General features: G+C 37.5%; 3 protein-coding genes across 16 annotated transcripts in view; 1 reads left to right on the top strand and 2 right to left on the bottom strand.

Moving 5' to 3' along the window:
* EFL1 (elongation factor like GTPase 1) overlaps positions 1-115 on the bottom strand; it is a 71694-nt gene extending 71579 nt beyond the window's left edge. The window contains exon 1 of one of the 2 annotated variants that reach the window (XM_067003901.1): positions 34-115. The gene's annotated coding sequence lies outside the window, so the exon portion shown is untranslated. The other variant, XM_067003900.1, reaches the window with a different exon arrangement.
* Positions 99-10924, top strand: SAXO2 (stabilizer of axonemal microtubules 2). Of its 5 annotated transcripts, XM_013192784.3 has the most exons (5): positions 156-237; positions 1212-1318; positions 5641-5820; positions 7081-7283; positions 8290-10924. In XM_013192784.3, the coding sequence occupies exons 3-5, from the start codon at positions 5798-5800 to the stop codon at positions 9270-9272; spliced, it is 1209 nt and encodes a 402-aa protein (XP_013048238.3). In that variant the 5' UTR covers positions 156-237; positions 1212-1318; positions 5641-5797; the 3' UTR covers positions 9273-10924. The 5 variants fall into 5 exon arrangements, with proteins under 5 accessions (XP_047927891.2, XP_066860004.1, XP_013048238.3 ...); XM_048071934.2 differs by lacking the exon at positions 1212-1318 and having other exon boundaries at positions 99-237; XM_067003903.1 differs by lacking the exon at positions 1212-1318 and having other exon boundaries at positions 99-237; positions 5641-5709.
* A 2351-nt stretch (positions 10925-13275) lies between these two features.
* The window catches only part of ADAMTSL3 (ADAMTS like 3), a 202564-nt gene continuing 192029 nt past the window's right edge, over positions 13276-23810 (bottom strand). For 8 of the 9 annotated variants that reach the window (XM_048071863.2, XM_067003899.1, XM_048071868.2 and 5 more), the window contains 5 exons: positions 21172-21355; positions 18407-18611; positions 17486-17595; positions 15767-15981; positions 13276-15264 (listed from right to left, as the gene is read on the bottom strand). In XM_048071863.2, coding sequence (XP_047927820.2) covers positions 15155-15264; positions 15767-15981; positions 17486-17595; positions 18407-18611; positions 21172-21355 — 824 coding nt within the window. In that variant the 3' untranslated portion in view covers positions 13276-15154. Of the gene's footprint in view, positions 15265-15766; positions 15982-17485; positions 17596-18406; positions 18612-21171; positions 21356-23810 lie in introns of those variants that run through there. The other variant, XR_007166140.2, reaches the window with a different exon arrangement.

The raw sequence follows: 23810 nt of genomic DNA on the forward strand, positions 1-23810 counted from the left end.
CTCAGCTCCCTGTCGGCCCCGCACCGCCCGCACCCGGAAGCCCGCTCCGGTTCCGCTCCGGTTCCGCTCCGGTTCCGCTCCCGCTCCGCTCCCGCCCCCCGCTGCGTGACGTCGGACGGAGGCCGGCCGGGGCCCTCCCGGCGCGACGCCGTTGCCATGGAGCGTCCCCACGGTTACCGCGGCGGCCGCGGGGAAGATGGCGCCGCCGCGCTGCCTGTGCGCCATCTGCACCTGCGGGTGAGCGCCGCGGCCCCCGGGGAGGGCTGAGGGGAGGAACCGGGGCTGGTACCGGGACCCAGGGCCGGCAGCAAGGGCAGCTGGGGTGCCGCGGGGAGCCGGCGGGTTTCGGGGGCGTGCTGCGGGGCGGGACCTCACGGGTCGGGGTCGCCAGGGCACGGCTGGTGGGCACCCTGCAGAACTCAGCTGTGGGGTCCGTGGGCTTGGGGTCAGCACTCTTCGTGCTTTCACGTTCGTCCCTGTGTCCGCTTCAAAAACCAGAAGCGTAATCGTCCTGGAATTGTCACCCGATCACCACATTCAAGGATTCAGTCTTTTATATTAACAACAAATGAACGAAAAACGCTACATGCCAGAGAATTCATCCTGGTATCACGTGTGTCACTCCTGAGGGCACGCATGAGACCCGAGTAGTTCCTGAAGACCTGAGGCATTTTTTCTGCTTCAACAATCCTCTCCTCTTGCAATATTCGTGGCAGGAAAGTGGGCAGGTAACAGATCCAAAAGCCGTTATCTCAGGACCAAGCAGGTACCTCCCTCACTGTACGTTTTTCAACTCAGCTGAAAATTCTCAAATCAAAGACCCCCTAGAATGACATGAATTCGACTAATTGAATAAAACACGCACAAAACACATGGTTTAAAATAAACATCGCTGACGTCTTTGTAGTCAGTGAAACAAACCTCAGCCGTTCCTGGTTCAGGCAGTGCATTGTGTTTGTCGGGGCATAGCTGTGGAGTTTCTGTGTTCAGGGGAACACTGGTCGCTTGGCACCGTTACCTGGATATTGCAGTGCACATAAGAAGAGATTTCAAAGGGAACAAAAACATTAATGTTTTGTACAAGTTATCATTTAGTTATTTGCAAATTATTGTTATTTTGTTATTGTTATTTTTGTTATTGTATATTGTTATTAGTTTTTTGGAAATTTAATGGAGATATAAATACTGTTTCATTCTAAATATTAAAACAGGTCACACTTGCAGTTATTTATGCACAGAAGAAAAAAAAACACTGAGAAATTTACACATGAGAGGGAGGAAAGTCAGTAAGAGAGAACTTTATTCGGCTTTTTACAAGGTAGTGGAAAGGGTCTCCACAATTCCAGAATTACATTCTTTTTGCATTGTGACATACATAATTCACTCATTAAAAGTTCACATCTGAGTGCCATTTTTGCATACTTTGGATTTGCAGTCTTAAATTCTTAGTAATAAAATCATTCTTAAATATTTTTAAGAATCTATTCAGATTCCTTTTCCTTAGACTGATTCAATTTCTGTGCTTAGTTAGTGATCATTTTCAAAATCAACAAATAATTGCAATGCCAAAAGACACTGGAAGTGTACCCAAAGCTGAGCGTACTAAAAGATCAGTTTGCAAAAGATACAATACTTCTCACGTCCCGTGCTGGGGACTTCTGTAGTTTTACTAACTGTCATAATTTCTGTCATCATCAGCTTAAGACTTCTGCTGTAGCGTACGATGTTACCAATGTTGTACGACAAACATTTTCAGGCTGCTATGGTAAAGATATAAGTCTGGTTATTTGTTTTTTTTTTTTTTTTTTAATAAACCACAAAAATGCTCTCATAACTGTATTATGCAGAGTAACGCTTGGGTTCTATGTTGTTTCCTAAGATATTCCAGATCTATTTCTTTAGAAGTGGTATATTTTTAATGTGGAGAAAGCATGAGCTAGTTTTACTTGGGTTTGATCCATAAAGAGAAGGAAATATTTTTATTTTCATATTTCCCATAGGTTCCAAATGCATTAACTTCATACAAGAGAAAATTTCCCCCTGCTAGCAAGTACAGTCAGGCTTCAGATCACTGGCCCAATAGAAACGCCTGGCAGCAAATAAAGGATGTTCAAATCTGGCCTCCCAAGGAAGAATAAAGCCCCTTGGTAGATGAAGTCTCTGTACTCAGGAATAGTATTTGTCTACCATAACATATAATTGTGACGTGCAAGAGCACAGAAATGTAGTTTTGAAATATAAAAATAAATTACTGCTTTATCTTCTCTATCTGCCAGCTCTTCCTCATTTATTGCATTTTTGTTGTAATTTTCTTAAGAATCTAGATTCCTAAATAAATTTAAGTTAAAAGGAAGAATTTTCTAAAATAGGGGATATATTAAACCTTCAGTCTGATAACACAAATACATGCAAACCCACTAAAATCTATCAGGTCTCCTGTCAACACTAGGAAAGCAGACAACCCTCAAAAAATACAACATCCACGTGGAACTTCTGTCTTTTCAGCCCATGCTATGTACCAGAGCATGTACATCAGCAGTTAAAAAAAAATGAGATTTTTCTTCTTGTAATAAGTTGTTTATGATGATAAGCATTAAAACGTCTCTCATTATTAGCCTAATTCTCTTGGAGGAAAATGCTCTGTGGGAAAATTTCAAGGCTCTTGCTGGCACTGTATAAAAAAACAATAGCGTGTGCCAGATCCTACGTAAGTGAAATTCAGCATCATTCTGTTAAAATAATAAGAGCAATAGCATTTGGCACCAGAGACCCAGTAGGCTGTCAATTTTATCTTGCTGAGATTCTGTTCAGACATTATGAAAGTCGTAAGTAATTAGTCTCCCTCAAAGAAGGGAAAGAATAATAATCCGTCAAAGCAGGCATCTGTCAGTCACGGGGGGAGGCATGTTAGCACCACAGCCATTTGAATATCAGTAACTCTGGGGCTGAAATTAAGATAACTGCAAGTAAGGCATTTAAAATAACCAGTTACTTGAGGAGTTTTGGGCATATTGCAAGCAACATATTTCATTTGTCAGAGCTGTAATTTGTCTTCTCTGGTTGATGATTCTTAGCATAGAGTCTCTAGGGAGCTGCGATGCCCCTATGCGATCAGTTTTAGGTAGTTGCTATCTAAATGAAAATTTGGTTTAAGCCAGAAAACATCCAAAAGTAGATTTATTGGTTAACTATAAGAAGCAAACAACAACAACAACAAAAACAACACAACCAAATCTCTTCTTCAAATCTAACTTGCATTTATATTAAGGCAATTTTACAGCTTCTTTAAGCCGAAAATCTACTCTGGGATGTTGTCCTACTGACAGTTCTTTCACAACACAGGAAGGAGGATGTAGGACCCTCCAGAACAGTCCCATAGAACCTAAGTAAATTTGTGCATAGTTAGAGGCTGTTCCGAATTATTTCATATGCTAGAAATTACTTGGATTGAGGACACTCGATTCATTAATGAATTCTAAAGCAGTTACAAAGACTTCTTTCCCTGGAGAGGTACATCAGATTGCTTTACCAGACTTCAGCTTTATGCTGAGCTACAGGCTCACTCTGCAAAGAATTGTTTTTCTGCTGTCCCTGTCGTAGCATGCTCATTCAGGGGGGATGCTCTGAAAATATTGCTTAGACAACAGTCACAGCTCAGTCTGTAAAGTCCTGTGATACCAAAGCAGAGGAGGTGTTTTGTTTGGTGATTGGTCTTCTGGATCGGCTTATGGCAAAATAAAGATTGTCAAAAATGAAGTTTTTGTAGATGAGCATTGTTTATTTCAAACTTGTTTAAACTGTATGCTTGAATATGCAAAGAACATAATGATTTGATACCATGTATTTCAACTGGCTTTCAAAACATATTCAACAGTTTCTTTGCCTAGCCCTTATTTTTAAATGTTATATGACACAGCATGCCGTGTTTGTACTTAGAAAATTATTACTATGGTAACAGCTGAATTTCATGGACAATGTAGTGGCAAGCAAGCAGCATGCTGAGAAATAGCGCTCTCATCTCCTTGTTTTCCTGCCTTTCCTGTACTTTCCCTGCTGTGTTCTGAACAGGTCTCTCAATTGTTACTTGACTGTCCCTTGACTTTGATTGGAAAGGAGTAAGCACCCCAGGCTTTGAAAGGATGCGCCTTCTTAGGTAGGGCTACTTTGGTCCTCATTTATTGCCCTCCTCAGCTGACAAAGTCAGGCAGCCCAAACTAACAACAGCTCTAGGGATCTCCAGTTCCAGATGACTTCAGTGTCTTGTCTTGTCCTTCATACCTGTTTCTGTATTTTATTTTACCCTGTTTTAATTCATTTTTTCTTTCTACTTCATATTTAGTGCTAGCTAAATTTCTCTGCAGACTTTTGAACTATTCCTTGCGTATCTGGCTTACTGAAACTTGAATTTGCACCCAGCAAGAGCTGTAAACTTTTACCCTTCTAATCCTGTTGTTATTTTTCTGTTTAATTTACAGACTTTCCCAAGATTCATTTTAAAAGTTGTGCTTTAGTTCCTGTTATTCCCCTGTGCTTGTATCTGAACCAGTATTGCAAATTATCAGCCACAAGTAGGAGAAACAACTTTCATTATTTATCTCCTTAAAGGAGAGATTAAATAATAATCCCATGTGAACCAAAACAAAAAATTAAAACTATGCTTGAAATTTAAACTACCACGGAGATGCAAGTGCCTATTATAAAAATTAAAATGGGTCTAATGTTTTCTTTATTGCCTGGAAAATCTTAACACATGCATTTTAATTTCATGCATATTTTACACAAAACAACAAGGCATAAGTAACTAATTAATGCAAGTCATTATATACTTCTTATCATCTTTTAACACAATGATGTCATTAAAATAGGTATTACACCTATCAATCAGGTGCAATTGAAATAACACCTATTAAGAAAAAGTGATGTCAACACTTCAAAAAAAATAGTTTGGGGGATAGTGGATTTAATCAGCACTTGGAAAAAAAGGGGTTCGAAAGTCAGAAATAGCCAGCAGAGTGCTGGAAATGCAAGTGAGATTTCCCACCGCTAAAATGTTAGTCAAAATCAAGAGCTGTGGTGAAAAGAAGTGTAGGTGCATAGATATAAAAGGATAAGAGATGAGGGAAAACAGTAGGAGGGGGAACAGTTGCAAAGGAAAAGGGAAGGGAATGGCCACAAACGACCCGAACTCGCCGCTTTTCTCCTTAAAACTTTTAATACATTAAAAAACAGTAAAAAAGAGACAGGGAAAACAGTAAAAAAGAGACAATTATCAAAGGAGCAAGCAGAAGAGTTATTTATTTCTACAAGTAAAAGTAGTAATATCATTGGAGATTAAAAAAAAGAGAGGAAAGCATCTTGATGGTAGCATTGTCTAGATGGCTGACATCAACTCCATCCATCCTCTGTATTCTGTACAAAGGGGTGCACTGATACTGCTAATTACTGTTAGTATACCATGCTCTGGGACCTGTACCATTAGCACAATATTTTATGTTTTTGTCACTCAGAAAAGATTTTAAACTCAAGCTACTGACATTGTTCAATCTTCCTTGTTTGTTATTCATTCCTAGTAGATAGGACATGTTTTTTCCCCTTGAATGAAATTATTCAAAATGATCTCATCTGATGTGTTTTACCCAGGCGCCATCGCTGCCCTCATAAACCCACAAGGATTTATGATAATGGACAACAGCCGTGCCTCACAACAGAGTATGTGGAAAAATATCCCAAGTATAGCAACATCTCTCCTGCCCGGAGCCTTAAGCCAAAACAAGAGTACCAAGTGCATCGTGGGAAAATGGAAGGAATTACAACATTTAAGTAAACATTTTAAACCAACGTTTTACAATTACTTTATAAAGTTTCTCTTACTTTCTCTTTTTAATGGGGGCGAGGGGGACTGAATATTGTATTGAAATTGTTTTCAAAACACAGTCATCGAATCCCTTATTCTTTTAGTGTATTTAAAAGCAACATTTTGAGTGTAGAAATACATTGACCACAAAAGATCATCAAAAATAGTGAAGCAGACACACAGAAAGATTTGCATTCTGTACTGCATCTTTTACCTGTATAGGTGATCCCAAATTTTTGTCGTTGTTCTGCCTGTTTTAGGAATCTAGGTCTAATCTAGCCTAAAAAAGCATGACAAAGTGGGGAAATTTCTGTGGGATAGCTGTGGGATATCTGAGGTAGCAGGGAAAATGAAACATTTTAGAAAAAGAAACAGGGATTTGGTTTTGTTCAGACTGTTCTAAATGGTTAGGAGTTTGAAGAAAACCAACTGTAAAGGGGTTCAGTTGGTCTGTCCCATCAGTGCACAAATTCTGACATCAAGCTTACAGAATTAAAAAGCATCTTTCAAAAAGTTAGTAACAGAGCACTCATTCAGTACTTAACAATAATAATGTGACAGGAGCATAACCTTTTTTTCCTCCTTTGTTTTAATTTATGCACTGTGGGCAACAGGTGAAACTTCATTTCTGTTTATAAAAAAGCGAAAGAGACATGCAGAGAAAGGTCAAAAGCCCTTCTGCAAAGCTGTTTGTGTACTACATATACTGTTTATACACCTATATATATATAATATAAACCCATTTTATGTAACATGCCTGTATAAAAAAGATCCATGAGATCCACAGTGAAATAAATGTTCTTTCTGTTTATATTCTGCTCTCCTCATGCAATTAGTAAACGTTGCCAAATGTTGTCAAACACCTGTGGCAGTTTGATCTTTGCTCTGTTTCTGCTTTCTGGATCATTTCTTTGTAAAATTATAGCAACTTTTTCTATTCTCCTTTCAAATAGTTTAAAGAATATTTTTAATCTGGGAACAAGACTTGGAGTGTTGAAGAAGTTTTATCACCTTAACCTTTGAATAAAGGCTGCATCAGAGACCCTAGATTTATGTAGTATGGTTTCCTCTCCTCCTTGTTACCCTCTAACATATTATATTGATTGATTTTTCAGAGTAAACATTGCAAGTTGTTGTTTGTCCGTACAATGGAAAAGCGACAAGAATGACTGCATCACTTGTTAAAAAGACATTTTTAACAAGTGTTTCCCTCTTCCCCAATTCAGGTCTGATTATTTGCCATATGATACCGTGAGACGACCTTTTCGTGTACAAGAAGAGTATAAACCAAAGACTGGAGAGAGAGAACTGGGAACCACATACCAGAAAGATTATAATGCTCATAAAATACAACCAGTGACATTAGTAAGACCTTTAGAGAGAAAACACACCCTGGGAGGAAAATTGGATACCATACCAACATATCAAGGTAATAGTATATGCTGCCTTTAGACAGAGAAATAACTCAGAATAGTACTTTCATCTTTGCTTATCTACATTGGCAATGTGAAACTGGATTTCTTAGTTTGGGCTAGAGAGTAAAACATAATAGAAAGTGGGCAATAATGCTTTAATATGTTCAGCACTCCAGTTGTTTAGAGCTGACATTTATGGGTTCTAAAGAAAAAACCTTCTCTGGGTTTCTTGGGGTAGAAGGAGAGAAACGAACATACACCTGTTAGGCTATCTCAGCCATAAGTTGATTGTAATTAAAGTTACAATATTTTTCAGATAGTTTTAGCTCAGATAGCACAGTGTTTTTCCACAGGGTAGGTCAAAAGTTGATTTTAGATTTATTTCTCCTGGATTGTGTAGCTTGCATATCATCCTATTAATGATCTGTCTTGACAGAAGTTTTCCTATTACAAGTGTCAGTACAAAGGCACTAAATCTCCTTTAAAGTCATGCTGGCAAGTGACTTTGATATTCTGTATAAAAGCATAAAAGTTTATATATAAAATATGTAACTCAATTTGTTACACGTACTGCATTGGACCCACAGTTAAAAGCATGTAAAAATAAATGATGTGATCTACTAGAGCTGCAAGGATGAAAATCAAGATGAGGAAAGATACAGATAGCAAGAGATAATAAGAACCAGATACAGCTATTAAAACTGGAAGTTAGAATGCTTGGTGCAAACGAACAGAGGAGAGAAATTAATAGGTACATGTAACATTTTCTCTTTTCTCGAGGAAGTTGTCAAAATAAGGCATTGTACATTTTTTTGGTCTGCTTTTATCACACCAATAATAGAAGACATTTATCATATCATAAACACACAGATAATATTACCATTCTCACTTACATCCATTTCCTTTGGTTTGCAAGGTTTAGTACAAGAAGTTGGTTTAATTTTAAAGGCATGCTCCTAAGTAATAAGACTTATATGCTATTTCTGTTGAAGTTTTTGAAGTTTTGTTTTTGCCTTAAAGATGACTATAGGTCATGGGAAGTTCAAAGAAGGGAACCTAGTAAGGTGGACCATATATACCATCCACCTACAGAGAAGTTTGGAAATCCTACTACATTTCAAGATGACTTTGCTCCTAGGGAACTGAATCCCAGACAAAGTTATAAACCTCCATGCATGGCCAGACTTTCAGATGTGCCTTTTGATAGTACTACGAGCCATCGCACTTCTTATATTGCTCATCAACTGGCACCAAAATTTGTGAAATTGAAAGAAGAGTACAGGCCAAACAACCAACCCTTTGAAGATCTCACAACCCATCGGAGTGATTTTAAAGGGCTAGCTGGGCCACTCGCTAAAAGCTGCAAGCCTGAAAAAGCAAAAGTCATATCCAATGCTCATTTTAATGGAGTCACTGAATTCCAGGATCATTTTCAGCCATGGTTGGTCTCCTTGCCTGAGGTCCGCAAAACAAAAGAGTACATTCCTCCCCCAGGTAGCATGGATTTTAACTCCACAAGCCATCTTGATTATGTAAAACATGAGATTTCGCCTGCTGTCCCCATACGACCAATTTCTAATCCAAGAATAACCAATGCTCCCTTCCAAGGGAATACTACTATGAAGGAAGACTTTAAAGCTTGGGACATCTGTCAACAAGAAATTATTAAGAAACAACAGGAAATTCCGAAACCCACAGGGAAATTCTATGATTTAACTACATTCAAATCTCATTACATACCACATCAGATCATTCCAGCACAAAGTTTCAAACCTGTACAAGTTATTCTTCCTAATCCAGCCCATTTTCAAGATGAAACCATGTATCGCACAGAATATACTCCAAAGAAACAGGAGATGTGCCCAGCAAATTATCCATCTCCTCCAGGTTATGTCTATGTAAATACAGATTGTCATGGTCATAAATTTTTCCGCCAGCTTACGCCTGAATTTTGTGAGTTAAATAGTAATCAAATTCCAAAGGAAGTAGCTGTTGTGTCATAATACTTAAATGTAATATTCTGAACATCCTGGTGAAACAACTGAGATCTTTGGTTCTTTTTCTTTAAATCACATTAAAAGGGAATTAAATAATGCAAATTTTGATTTTAAAAGCATTTAAGCTGATAGTTTAATAAAAATCAAAAGAAAAACAAAAGTTTACTAGAAGACTTAAAGATTTGCCTGGTTTTGTAGGAATATTCTTACATGGAATCTACCCTTTTTTGACTGTGCATTCTAATTTTCTTGACTTCCCAGATTTAATCATGTTCCATCTCAACATGCTTATATGTTTTTTTTTGATCTCCTGCAAATCAAATGATTGTTTTTGCAAAATGGCAAAGCTTTTGATAAAAGGTTGTTGTGTTTTTTTTCATAGTGAGCAAATAAAGCCATAATGCTAACTAATTCATCCCAGTTTTTCATCTCATTAAGACTTTGAGTAATCTGATACAAGTTCGTTTTTTTCTTTACCTTTTTTTTGGTCCAAATTATATTATGAGATAGCATTTTATGCCACCTAGGCATTTCTAAAAACCTGGGTTTTGTTTTGTCATTGTTACTTTTCTTCCACCTGGTTCAGAGTATAAAGGTCACATTGTAATTTCTGATAGCAATTAACGGAAAGTAACCTTGCTCTTTCTGTACATATACATGAAATCACTTTGACATACATCAGGTCTATAAACTCCAACCCCTAATTTGCCAGATACAAAGCTTTGGACATGCTAAATGTGTCTCTTTCCCTAGTAATTTTTAAACCTGGTGTGCAAATTAAATCAAATTTCTCAAAGAGATTTCACAGATGGCTGTTTTTCAAGTTATAATGCAGATGGTCAGAAAGAAAGGAGAATAAGGCTCAAAAACTTAACACCCATCCACAACAATTTTTGATCCTGCTACCTCATTTGTAAAGCTAAACAGCCTTTTATCACTGCCAAAGTTCATTGCAGAGGCAGTCTAAAGAAAAAATGGCAAAAAAACTAAAAAGTTGTATGTAGAAAAACAAAAAATAATGTAAAAGTTAAAACAAACAAAGTCAACTGAGATGCACCACCAAGAGCCTGGCTTCAGACTGTCTGCTCGTCAAAAATTACTTGTGACAAATATGAAGGAAACAAAATTTTAATAGAAATTGTATACATAATGATTATGTTTCTGTATAAACTATTTAGAGTTTTCTCCCTATGTCTTTTCCTGGTTTTGGTAAATCTAGATGAACTGATTTCAGTCCTGTTATATTCATGAGTTAAGCAAGTCCCAATAAATACTTTTGTGATTAACAGTATTTATCATTTGCTATCACAGTACTGCAGTATGGCTTTTTTCAGTATTGCACATCTTGTACGCATTGGTATAAGAAAATCATTTGGGTTCTGAATAATTATGTACTAGTATTTCATAAACCAAATCACCGATGAGTGGACTAAGATCAGTGATGGAAAGATGTTGAAAGCAGGAACTGGATTGTACACAAGGAAAAAACCTGAACTGAACATATTAGCTGCGTGTAAAGCATTGCATGACAAAGCTCCAGACGGTATTAGAGCATTGGTTATTTTTAGGTAATTTCTCTCTTTGTACTATGTTTTTGTAATATGATCTACTCTGTTAATGAAGCAACAATTCAATTAAACTTTTCTCATTGAAGATTATTCATTTCACCAGCTTATAGACATGTTTCGGATTGGGCACAAGTAAAAACAATGTAAAGCTGTGATGTCCTAAAAGCAGGACAGGACAAAGTCCAGTTCATTATCATCCTTCTGTACCTCAGAAGGTACAGATACCTTTTCTTCACGAAAATTGAGTGATTCTCTGTCTAGCCACAAGTGAAGAAACAAAGTCAAAACATCCCACAGTTATACCTGCCCAACTCTATATCCTACATGCAATATAGGTACCTTGTGAGAAGTTTACAGAAACTCTTAATGTTCTCCCAGCTCTCCTTTCTAGGGAGGAAGAAAGACTCATTGAGAAATGCAACCTGAATCCGTGAAGTTATGCATGCCTGTGTGTTCTGCTGAAAATGGCTTGTCCTCAGGGTCTACGAGTTAGCCCCAGATGCTTTTTGTAATATTCACAGCTGTTTTCGTAGTTAAGTCACTTGCCCCCCCACCAAAAAAATTAAATAAAATAAATTAAAACAAAACAAAAACAAAAACACATGGGTAGGCATTTGCTGCCACCTACCAGCACAGCACAAAACATTCTGAGAGAAAGTGAAGGGCATATTCAGATACATTTAACAGTTCCTCTGCAAATGTGTTTGAAGATTTTTTTTTTGGGAGGAGGGAGCATATTCCTTTTCATTTTGCACTTAATGTTTTCCCCTAAATTTAGTAGTAAAAGAGAACAGCCTTTATTACATTACAGTTGAAAGAGCCACACCCTAGAGATTACGCTTCCAGGAAAAGCATCAAATGATATTATAAACCTTTAGACAGTATTCAATATTTAAGGTCAACTTTTTCATAAGCAACATATTGAAATGCACAGAAAACGAACAGCAGGCTGGAAAACTAATATTTCTGAAAATAACAGCTGTTAAAAGAGTATTTTATGATGTCATGCTAAGCCAAAATGTAAAAGTGGAAGTTACTCGTGGATCCAATAGCTATTCCAAAAGTGCTCTTCATGCACTATGCTATATGTCATTTTTTTTTTTTTTTTTTAAGACTATAGAGAAAGAATGAGTTGGTGACAAAAAGAAAATGAAATAGACCTGTGCCCCTTTGCAAGTGTTACCATCTACAGAATCACAGAATTGTCTAGGTTGGAAGAGACCTCCAAGATCACCTAGTCCAACCTCTGACCTAACACTAACAAGTCCTCCACTAAACCACTTCACTAAGCTCTACATCTAAACGTCTTTTAAAGACCTCCAGGGATGGTGACTCAACCACTTCCCTGGGCAGCCCATTCCAATGCCTAACAACCCTTTCGGTAAAGAAGTTTTTCCTAACATCCAACCTAAACCTCCCCTGGTGCAACTTTAGCCCATTCCCCCTCGTCCTGTCACCAGGCACGTGGGAGAATAGACCAATCCCCACTTCGCTACAGCCTCCTTTAATGTACCTATAGAGAGTGATAAGGTCGCCCCTGAGCCTCCTCTTCTCCAGGCTGAACAACCCCAGCTCCCTCAGCCGCTCCTCGTAAGACTTGTTCTCCAGAACCCTCACCAGCTTTGTTGCCCTTCTCTGGACTCTCTCGAGCACCTCCATGTCCTTCTTGTAGCGAGGGGCCCAAAACTGAACACAGTACTCGAGGTGCGGCCTCACCAGAGCCGAGTACAGGGGGACAATCACCTCCCTAGTCCTGCTGGCCACACTGCTTCTTACACAAGCCAGGATGCTGTTGGCCTTCTTGGCCACCCGAGCACACTGCTGGCTCATATTCAGCCGACTATCAACCAGTACTCCCAGGTCCTTCTCTGCCAGGCAGCTTTCCAACCACTCATCTCCCAGCCTGTAGCTCTGCTTGGAGTTGTTGCGCCCTAGAATAACTCTAAAACACTATTTCCTTGCTAGGCATTTTCAACTTACAATACTTACGGAAATCTTCTTTCTAAAGACTATTATACATGTTGGATATTCTGAACAAAATTTATTACTATAGCTATTGCCATCATCCAAGTATAAAACGTAGAGCTGTTCTGTTGACTAAACAAGCTCTGCTCAGTGTAGTACATGAAGGCCTGGCGAAGAAACATAGCGTTATTCCACCTTTTTACAGAATCGCGATTCTTGATTTCAGTGAGTCAGAGTTGACTTATTTGGATCTCGGCAAAATCTCCTTCCCACTTTTTCAGTCAGGTAACATCTATGCTGCCTCTTAACAGCAGTGCAAAGCTGAGAATCTGTCTGGTAACTGTCAAAAATAAGAACTAATCTTAGCTTTGAAACTCCCAGAATTATGGACATGGTAGAATAGAATAATCCTTGGAATAAAAGCATAGCTACTGTGAAAATCGCAGTTATAAAAAAATCTCTGGGTAATCAAGATGTTGAATAATCAAAGTAGAGTTTATTTCAGAAATACCAAAACTACGTTCAAGAAAGCTAAGTATTAGACATCTTCAGTTACTGGAGAAGCAATGAAATAATCTACAGAGGAATGTCATGCCAAGTGCAATAACAAACATTTACAGCACTGCTTCTGTATATCATGCATACTCAACCAAAGACAAAATTAAAGCAACAAAAGAATGCTATGTGTTAACATTTGAAAACTTTAAATATAAAGGAAAAACATGAATAAGAAATTTTGGTAATAAGAAAAAATATATGTCCAAAAATCTTTATTAAACACTGTACAAAACAAAATATTGCACTTTTAAATCAGACAATAAATATCTACAAAAGTATCTTACAAATGTTTTTCTTTTAATTTAAAAAAAAAATGCTTAAACAATCAAGACCCATTGCTGATTAAAAAGGTAATGATCAGGAATATCCTCTCCTTGCAGTCAGCCTTGGACACAATAGTCCACATTAAACATTTTCTATACAGTAGTGCTAATCTAATTTTCAGTGATGCAAACCCATTGTGCAGGAATGCTGTTTCTAAAACTGTCTGACAGCATGCCTGCTAATTAGAATGTAGTGTGGTTCAGTAATGTAACACCAGATCCAAGTCAAGACTCACATTCAGCCTCCAACATGTGCAGTAGTGTGGAGAAGAAAAACATACAAAAGAAAAAGCTATCTGCTGCCTCCTATGGGGTTCTCTGCTTACAGCCCGAACGAAACATCATCTGTGATGCAGAAAAATAATATAGCCAGGAATATTGTAATCAGAATTTATCAACTTGCAAAGACTTGCTTGGTTCATGCTCATGATGAAAAGTCATCTTGATGGAAAATTGCTCAAAATAGACTTTCTGCACTTGTCTGTCTTCATAATTAATATTTCTTCCTTGGACATTTTTCCCCATTAATAAAGTATTTATTCAAGACAGAAAATCTGACAGGCGTGTTTGGCTAATTACTGGCTCCCCATTTGACTACATGCAAGAGAACAGTGCTCACAAATGTTTCTTTCACAGCTCTGACAAGGAAGCCTTGTTTCTAATTCAAAATCAGTAGAGAAGTCTAATCATGCCAGAACGTCGATTGTACTTCAGTGACTGGAGCAGAAGAATAGAAACAATGGAAAATGACACTTCATTTATTCAAAACAGATCTATTGCTGTTTTGAAAATTATACCAGCATCTACAATGTCTTTTACTGCATGCACATAAATACAAGCACAGAAAATGAAATGCACTTCTGTGCATCCATCTGACAGCTAATCTCAGTAAAACATCCTGTGAGACTGACCCTTAGGCTCTTGCTGGTTATGAAAATGAAGTAACTGCCAAAAAGTTTACAGCTACAAGCCACAGCTTCTATGAATTCAAAAATCATGTTAAATTTGATAAAACAATAAAAACAAAAAGTAGGGGGCACTCATTGCTGCATTCCAAAATTATTCAAAGGATTTTGTGACTGTCTTTCTCAGAAGTTAAGAACAGTAAGCACTACCTGGTGTTTTTAAAGATAATGCTATTCCCCTGATAAAATCAAAAAACATGTTGGCCTGTAAAATTTTACAGATGATTTGCCATGTTACTATCTTCCTTATCCAGACACAAAAATATTTAAAACATTGTTTAAAATGTTTAAAAGTTCCATTACAAAAAGTGGATAATAAAAGATCCCAGAAAAAATACCCTGTCCAGCATATCAATCTGCAATACTGTTTTTTCATTAGCCCCATGTTTCCATTTAACTGTTATGACTAATGTCTGATTTATTTACAAGTATATAATTTGAGCAGGCTAGTGTAATGAACCTCTCTTCTCATCTCTTCACTGCAGCATCATGAACTTTCCATAGAAGAGTTACATTTCTTGACATGACCGACAACATCTTTGTTTGTAGATGTCTATCAAGCATAACTTTAGCTGCTTTACAAACGTACAGTAGTGTGTTGTATCCTTGCATTCGCCTTCTGAAAAATATATTTAGATATTAAAAGACTTAATAATGGACAAAAATAGTAGAATTAATCATCATAATTGTAAACAACCGATGGATTCCTGGTAGCTTTGTAATTATTTTCCTTTGCACTTCTGAGAACAGCTAAAGTAGGTCACGAATAAGAGGGGTGATCTCACTGCATTTATTTCAGAGAACTACCCCACCTTTCAGGAATTAGCAGCTTGCTTAGAGACTCATGAATGAGTCACAACTGGCAGACATGTAGGGAAGTTTGCATAAAACAACTTCCTAAAAATCCTGTTTCTAAAAGTGCTTTTGAGGCTTTAATATCAAACTGGCCTAGTCGTGAAGAAAAATAACCCCAGCATTACGAAGTGTTCCTTGGAGAGGTAAGTTTTACCTTTGAGATGTAAAACCAAATGCTTGTAAAATCATTAGTGTACAATTATGAGTCACTAATATAAATGCTACAAACTATTGCTATGCTCAGATATAAATAAATATTTACATACTGCCACAGGATGTGACATTGCAGTGCTGCCAGGTCACCGGTCTCTTCTTCCATCCGCAATACTGATCAGCCACAGGTTGGTTGTTCTTTCTGTGCACACAATACACTCGTCTTGACTGAAATCCACTCCCACAGTCCATACTGCAAGGCCTCCAAGGCCCTGTCCGCCAATAGACGTCACATGCCTCTGAAGAACAGTTTCTTCTGACAGCAGGTCTGCAGAGGAAAACAAATGGCAGCTAAATGTTTGCTGTTGTGCTAAACGCTTATTCACAGAATCACAGAACCACAGAATGGACCAAGGGACAGAAGGGACTCTGCTCATCACACAGTAAACTAGGCCGCATTGCTCAAGGCCATCTTCAGTCACATCCTTAATATGTCCAAGGACAGAGACTCCAAAACCTTTCTGGGCAGCCTCTTCCTGTATCTGAGAACCTTCAGAGTAAAAAGTTTTTCAGAAGTTGAATTTCTGTGAATTTCAAATTATGCCCATTCATCATGCCTCACTCATGACAAAAGACAAGCCCCTGTTTATTTAAACCAGTTCCTAAAACCTGGAAGAGAAAAAATGTTTTACCTTTAGGAAAATTTTATTGACCCTGAATTGTTGCATTGTGGATACTTCAGGTGCTTTTTATCCATAACCTCTCTCATAAACACAAGTAATACTTCCATGCTGACACAGAACCTTCTTACATGTCTGAAGCTGCCAAAGTGAAATCCTGTCTCTTACTAGTAAATGGAAGTTTCACCATTTACTTCAATGCAGCCAAAATTTCATTTTATATGCAACAAAAACATTTTAAATGCTCACAATGCAGAAGCACTTCTATAGTGAAAAATATAAAGAGCTGCTTTCTATAATCAAGAAGAATGGTAACAATTCACATGTATGTACTCTTAGAGAGAATGAGTGGGTCATATTCATTGCCCTACCTATGCATTTGCTCAGGAACAAGGTTTTGTTCCCTCAGAAACTCATGTTCAGTTTTAATTTGTCTCTAATTCAGATTTTTTGAGGTTACAGTGTTTCATAGACACTGCCATCTATCCATGCCCTATAGCATAGCCCCAAGAGATTAAAATTCTTAGGAGCAATAAAGCCTTTACTTTTCCTTTTAAAATGAGTTACTTAGAGACAGTAAAACAAACTGAGTTCTCACAAAAATATATAAAAATGCAAAAAAATGCATAACTTTTGGTAATAAAAAAAAATCACACACATTCATTCAGTTTTTGGCCCAAACACATCCCTCAAGAGCACATATGTAGAGGTAGAATTAAATCTATTTATGTGGATAAGTACACTTTATTTTTGTAATTATAAAGTAATAAATTTACATGGTCTACAAAATAAGGCCCAGGAAAACCCTTATATTGTGAAATCTAGTCCCAAACAGAATAAAATTGTATCAGAAGAGAATTAGCAGTAATAAGAAAGTTACGACAGATCACTCCAATTTCTGATTTCTTTGGGCATCAAGATTCTCTCACTCTTTTTCTAGCTTTGTCATTAGCACAGAGGAGGACACTGATCAAATTCATTACCCGCCTTGGGTTCCTGAATTTGTCGAGTGTACACAAAGGGATGACTTGTTGTCTCCTTTCTTGTGTTTGATTCGTAAGAAGAATTTGAATATTTATACTGCATTGATGATATTGTATCTTTAATTTGATATATAGAGACTCTTAACTTGCACTGCTTTGAACTGCATACCTCTTTCTTTCATCACAAGAAGAATTTGGCACCAAAGATCCATTATGAAGTTGACATACAAAGCGGCGATGCTGTAAACCTACGGGGCGGCCTATACAGCGACCAGAACACTAAAAAGAGACAAAAGGGTGAGGGGAAAGAAAAAGAAACAATCAAGTTAATAATGACAGAATCACCCTTCTAGGCAGTTATCCAATTGCACAACACATTCATAATTCTTGATCTGTATCTCTGTCTTCAACCCTCAGTTCATATTCTCAGTTCACACTTCTCCGAGATATTGACTTTCCTACTGAACCGTAAAGCTAAATCCATCATCTATTCTCTCATCCTTTCTGTAACGTTCTTTCTCCAACTCTGACAAATACAACCTTGCCTTGCTAATATCTGTATCCAGAATGTGAGAACAGCATTTCTCCATCATTACTTTGTTCATTGAATACTAAATATTACATTAATAATTGTCAAAGCTATATCAAAATGAACACAAGTTTACTGCACAAATGAAGATGCAATAGGAAAGCAAAGTTCTCTGTATTGTATAGTGGCAACTGTTTCTGAAGCACACATCTTTCTTTGAGGACTTCACAAGTTCTGCTATGTGAACTGTGTATTTATAAGACTGCAATAAAAGCAATATACTAGCTTAAAAACGGAGTATGTAATAATGGATTAGCTTATAAAACTGAAACTAATATTTGGTTTTCAGGTCACATTCTGCTTATATTTCCTTCTCTTTGATGAATAAAATTAGCGCAAACTGAAACAAGGATTTGTAATTCACTGTACTGAAAGGCAATTACAACTAGTGCCACATAGCTCTTCTTATGTGCAATAGAATACAGATGTTCAGACAATGGTATGATGACACTGATGTGCTTTTATAATATAAGGAGTTTCCAGACAAACTGTGTAACTTACTTGTCCTTTTGTCTGTGTTGTCCCTGCCGAACATGAATAACCCATACAGGGTTTCCTTCCCACAGGACGATCCCGGTGCATACAAGCATCTGGTAGGAGTGTCACCACACTCTCGTTGGCTTTTACTTGTTGACAAGTTATTTGGCGATGGCGAAATCCATTGCCACAAGTTGCAGAGCACTCAGACCACGGACCAGTTACCCACCTACAGGATGCAGAGACATTTACAGCAGATATGAAAGCACTGGAACCTTGCTGGTAGTTTGCAGTGATAGTAGTGGTAGTTTGCAAGTAAAAATCAAGACAACCTGTCTTTGTAAGTTTTAGGTGGATAAATAGAACTTTGATGTGAGAAAAGGTAGAATACACTTTTTCAGTTGTCATGCAAGGTCTTATAAACTTGGTTACCTGATGACCTCTAAGATGTATTGTAGCTCAATATATGCTGACTGAAGTTACACTGTTTGTTACCCAGAAGGTTATATTAGGTAAACCCTATAGGCCCTGCTGGATTTATCATTTTTGCAGGAAGAACAGCACGCTATTCCATAACTTGCAAAATGAATGGTACTGATTTAGTTACTACTAATGTAACAGATGTCATAACTCATCCAAATTTATTACACCAAGATCCTGCTAGATAATGGCTGAAGGAGAACATTTTATTTATTGATTAGAAGTTGCAGAGATTTATTTTGCCTTTGCAGCTAAGAACAATACCAGGGAAGCAGCAAGTGGTAATATAATTTATTCTACTTCATCTTTTCATAAATCTAAGCTAGAAAAATGGAATGGGACTTTACTTGTAGCACAACTGCAATAACAGGAAAAATATTCTGTTTTCTTTAGCAATTATGTCATTTTCTTACAGTCAAAGAGCTCATATCAATTCAAGGAAGTTTAATCTTTTACAGTCTGGACTCCTTTTTTTCTCCTTTTTAAAGCTCAAGTACTTTTGCAAATATTTGGTGCAACGTATGCACAGCTACTCAACGATGCACAAATTTGGCAAACACTTAAAACACAACTTAAATACATGCCCAAACCCTTATATTTGCTTAACTGTACATGTATGCTATGCTGGAGAGAAGTGGATTAAACACATGCAAGATATTTTGAATAATAAAGGCCCATGACACTGACTGTACATCTGAAGCCTACATAATTCTAGATACTCTCTAAACAGCTGCTGTAGGATGAAAGATGGTGCAAAAATCAGGGAACAGGGAAATGGAAGGGGAAGTATGACCAATTTGCACTTCTTTCCCTGGTCAGTAATCACAGCAAAGGGGGAGAGCTTGGAGGCACCCGACACAGGGCTCTTTTCCAGGCACCTGGGATGCTCCTCCTGTATAGGAAGCATGGGCTACTTCATAACACAAAAACAATTTATATGGTAACACACGTGTAATTCTAAGTATCTTTAACCTATGCTAGCATACACACAATTTCTTTCTACTGATTAACACACAAAGCCAAATTAAAAGCCAAATAAATCAAAGCAATTTAATAGGGGAGAATTTAGTATGTTTAGCTGTCTGAAATAAGTACTTAATTTTTATGGCAATTATTCTGGCTTCAGTGTTACTCAGATCATTAAGTCATGCACTGCAGTCCACTAAATGCATGGCCTGTGCTTAGGGGAGCACTGGGCCCCCAAGTATCCTCATAATTCTGTCTCAGTGCTCTGAATGGACAGATTTTAGAGGGAAACCTGCAGCTGAGCCTATGTTTCAAACTATTAGTTCTATTTTAGTATTTTTCCACTGGCAAAAAGTTCACTTGTTATGGGCTGGCTGGAATACAGACTCGCAATTTAGGATGATCTGTTTTTTTGGCTGCTAATAAAGAAACATAAACAAATTTCTCCTGATATTTATCTGTTGCTATGTTTTCTGTATTTAGAAAAAGAGTTTGGAACATACTGGCAAGATGCACTCCCACAATGTCAGTTAAGGTCTTAACACTTCTCTCCAAAAATTTTCCAGTGAGGGACAACTCCAAAATGTGTGCATGACTTTTCATCCCTCATGGATTTTATGTTGCTGACAGTGATGGCCAATCCTTTTAAGCAACGGAAAGCACTTTTTTTGGAGGATGCCTGTGGGATTTCCTGCTAAAAACCTAGAGCAACGCCTTGCTGAGCTGGAATGCTCAGTGCAACCCACCAAATCCGTATGTAACATTTTGGAATCAGATGTTGTGGTGGTATACTAGCCTGTGATATAAATATTTTCTGCTCCAAGATCACACAGTACACTAGTTTATCCAGACAGAAAATTGGCAGAGAAGCACATGCAAGGAGTGTGACACCGTGGTGCGGAGGCATTGGAGACAAAATAGACATTCCACAGTAAACACGCTGCTCTGAGCTTCTCTGCCAGCATGGAAGGAGAGGAGGTGAACACAAGATTTCACTCATGAGCATCTCGGCTGCTTTAAACATGAGTTTTCTGTCAGGGCGTTGACACAAATTCCACAAAACTAGTACATCACAGTATCTCAGAGAAGTTCCAGCTTTGCTTTCAAATGTGGTAGCAGCAAGACTTGCTGCGGCAGCACGTTGTACGTACAGCTAATTTATTCAGCTGAATCAAGAGTTCTCCTGCTTGCTTGTGACCCATTTCACACCTCTCTTGATTTAGGGTTCATGGTGAAATAATACCCACAGTTTAGACTTGCAGTACACAGAAACAACTTCAGGAGATTGTAAGTATGTTTTTACACAGATAGAGCACATGGAAATACGGTAGAAGGGAGCTTACCTGGCAGGACAGTCGTCTATGTTGCATGACTGGTAAATAATTGCTGGCTTTTGCAGATGTCTGCATAATGATTCATTTACTTTCTGCTTCTCTGAATTCATGCACTGTGGTCTTCTGGAGCAGGTGCCTGAATTGCCACAGCTAGCAGAGCAAGTGCTCCACTCGGCATATTCCCATTTATAATCTAATTATCAGAAAAGAAAGGCAATTGTAAGCAGTGTGAGAGAGAGGCACTATACATTGTAACTGCATCGCATTTTAATTTATATGGCAGCATAGTGTGTCAGCTAGACAGACACCATGTTCTCTGTAGAAAAGCAAATATTTCAGCATTGTGAAAGGGGACCATAAACCAGAGTAGAATTTAGTCCTACCCAGCTTCCTCTAAAGTTCAGCCTTTACATATAAGCATGAAGCTCTCTAGAAGGCAAATGGGATCAGCACATGTGCACTTGCAGGGCAGAACCTGGCTCACAGTAGGAACTGATGAACTTCTTTTAAAACTTTCATAACATTTTTATACAATGAGCATTAAAAAGAGGAAATTGTAAATCAGGCTCTCAAGGTTTCCTGCTGTTCTACAGCAAGTTTATTCTGAAGAAAACTCATCTTACTCCAGACACTTCACATAATTTCAAGATTTAAGAGAAACCTGTACTAAACTGTAGAAAATTACTTAATGCATAAATAATTTGCTACTGAGGCATCTGGCAAGATGAAAACGAAATTTGTTTTAAAGACCATTTTATATTAAAAATCAATCACCTCTAACAATTACTACCTTTATATTTAGTCACAATTCCACACTTACCCCTTCCCCCCAATTTTTTTTTGACACTTGGTAAAAGATGAAGTACTATGCAATGTTGACAGATTTTTATGTGATCACAGAAGGAGTCAGATTTTTCTGTAATAACCAAGAATAATTGATAGCTACCAGCTGTGTCCACAGGCTCACTCTTCCAGCACATAATGAATTCTTTAACTTATTGTTTTTCAATGTTTCCTTATTACTTCTGGGTTTCTTAAAATAATACAAAAGGGCCCTTTTCAAAGTAGAAACAGTTAAATTTACTGACTGCAACTATGATGGAGAGACTGTATTGTTTGTTTAACTAGGATGATACTGCTCAGAAGTGCCCTCAATATGCCTACTGTGCAAAAACCACCGAAGGAGATTTTGCAGTCTCAAAAAGGGATGGGTATTGCAGTGATGAAACGTTCGCATAAGCAACGATCAGAGTTAAAGCTCCTGCCTGGAAAATGGAATCCCCCAAAATACTGAGCAGCCTCACTGGAAAGGGCATTAGGCAACCAAAAGGCAGTTTCAGCTGGAGACCAGTGATTGATAGTTTAATACGTGGCTAAACCCACTCAGAAATTCCAACTTTAATGAGATCTATATTAGGACTAAGGCCTGGATACATTTTTTGATAAATTCTATAAGGATATTTTATGATTAATTTCATTAACATTCTGATTTACTTTTCATTTCATACTTGTCACCAAAATAGTTACCCTTTATCTGTGACTTTAACTCTGCTGCCCCATGCGTACAGACCCAGTCCCGCTCATACAGATAATCCCCTGACAGTCACTGGGAATACACTCGTACACAGCAGAGGGGATTTGCAAGTTCTGATCTTAAAGCTTCTTTCACTCTTTTGCACATAAAGAGTAAGCTGAGTCATATTGATAGGATAATAGATAAATCACATGAGAACTTTCAGTTTCAACAGATACTTTTCAAACATATTTTGCATTTTTTTTTTTTTTTTAACTGTCGAATGGAGTTTGGTGTTTTTTCTTCCAGAATCTTAGGATCCATGTTCCTAACTCTATTTTTAAAAGCCCATCAATTATAACATAATTACTTTCCAAATCTCTTTAAATATTTACAAACTCCATAAAATGTTTAAAGACACAGTTGATTGTCCTGCTGGTGCACATGTAAGATCCTTTTCAAATTCGTCTATGATTCACAGTTCCACATTTTAAAACCTACTATTGGAAATGAAGTTTTGTGCAAGGACATTGTTTTGGAGGACATTCAAAATGTTCTTGAAAATTTAAAACTGAAATTGATAATGAGTATGGAGCATGCTCTACTTACTACATTGATATCTTTAGGGGTGACTACAATAAGATGGCAACCACATTATTGCAACCATATCACTTTGCATGACATCAAAAAATAACAATTAAAATTATTTTGATTATAATTAATATATTTGTAAAGATAGCCTCAAAAACTATTTTCTTTCTTTTTGGTTGGCTATTATGGTAGCAGTTTGCATGATTTGCTGAAGAGGAAGTTCAGAAAACTTGCCTGATTTAAAATTGTTTAAAGCAGCAAAACACCAAATTGGGCTATATCCTCTCAGATTCTCGGCTACACAGTTAAGAAATGGGAGAGACCACGTGGTATTAAGTCCTGCTCCTGCACATATTACTGCCCATATTCAGCTCTGGGTATGAACATTGCCTATTAGCTTAAATGGGATTATGCATACACGTAAGGTTATGCATGTTTGTGAATTACTTTTCATATATAAAAACAAGTTAATGTGCAGGAAGTCTTTACAGAGTGAAAGAAAATAGTATTCAAAAATGTAAGAATTTGTCATATAATTTTCAAC

This window comes from Anser cygnoides, chromosome 11 (genome assembly GCF_040182565.1).
Source record: "Anser cygnoides isolate HZ-2024a breed goose chromosome 11, Taihu_goose_T2T_genome, whole genome shotgun sequence".
NCBI classification, from domain to species: domain Eukaryota; kingdom Metazoa; phylum Chordata; class Aves; order Anseriformes; family Anatidae; genus Anser; species Anser cygnoides.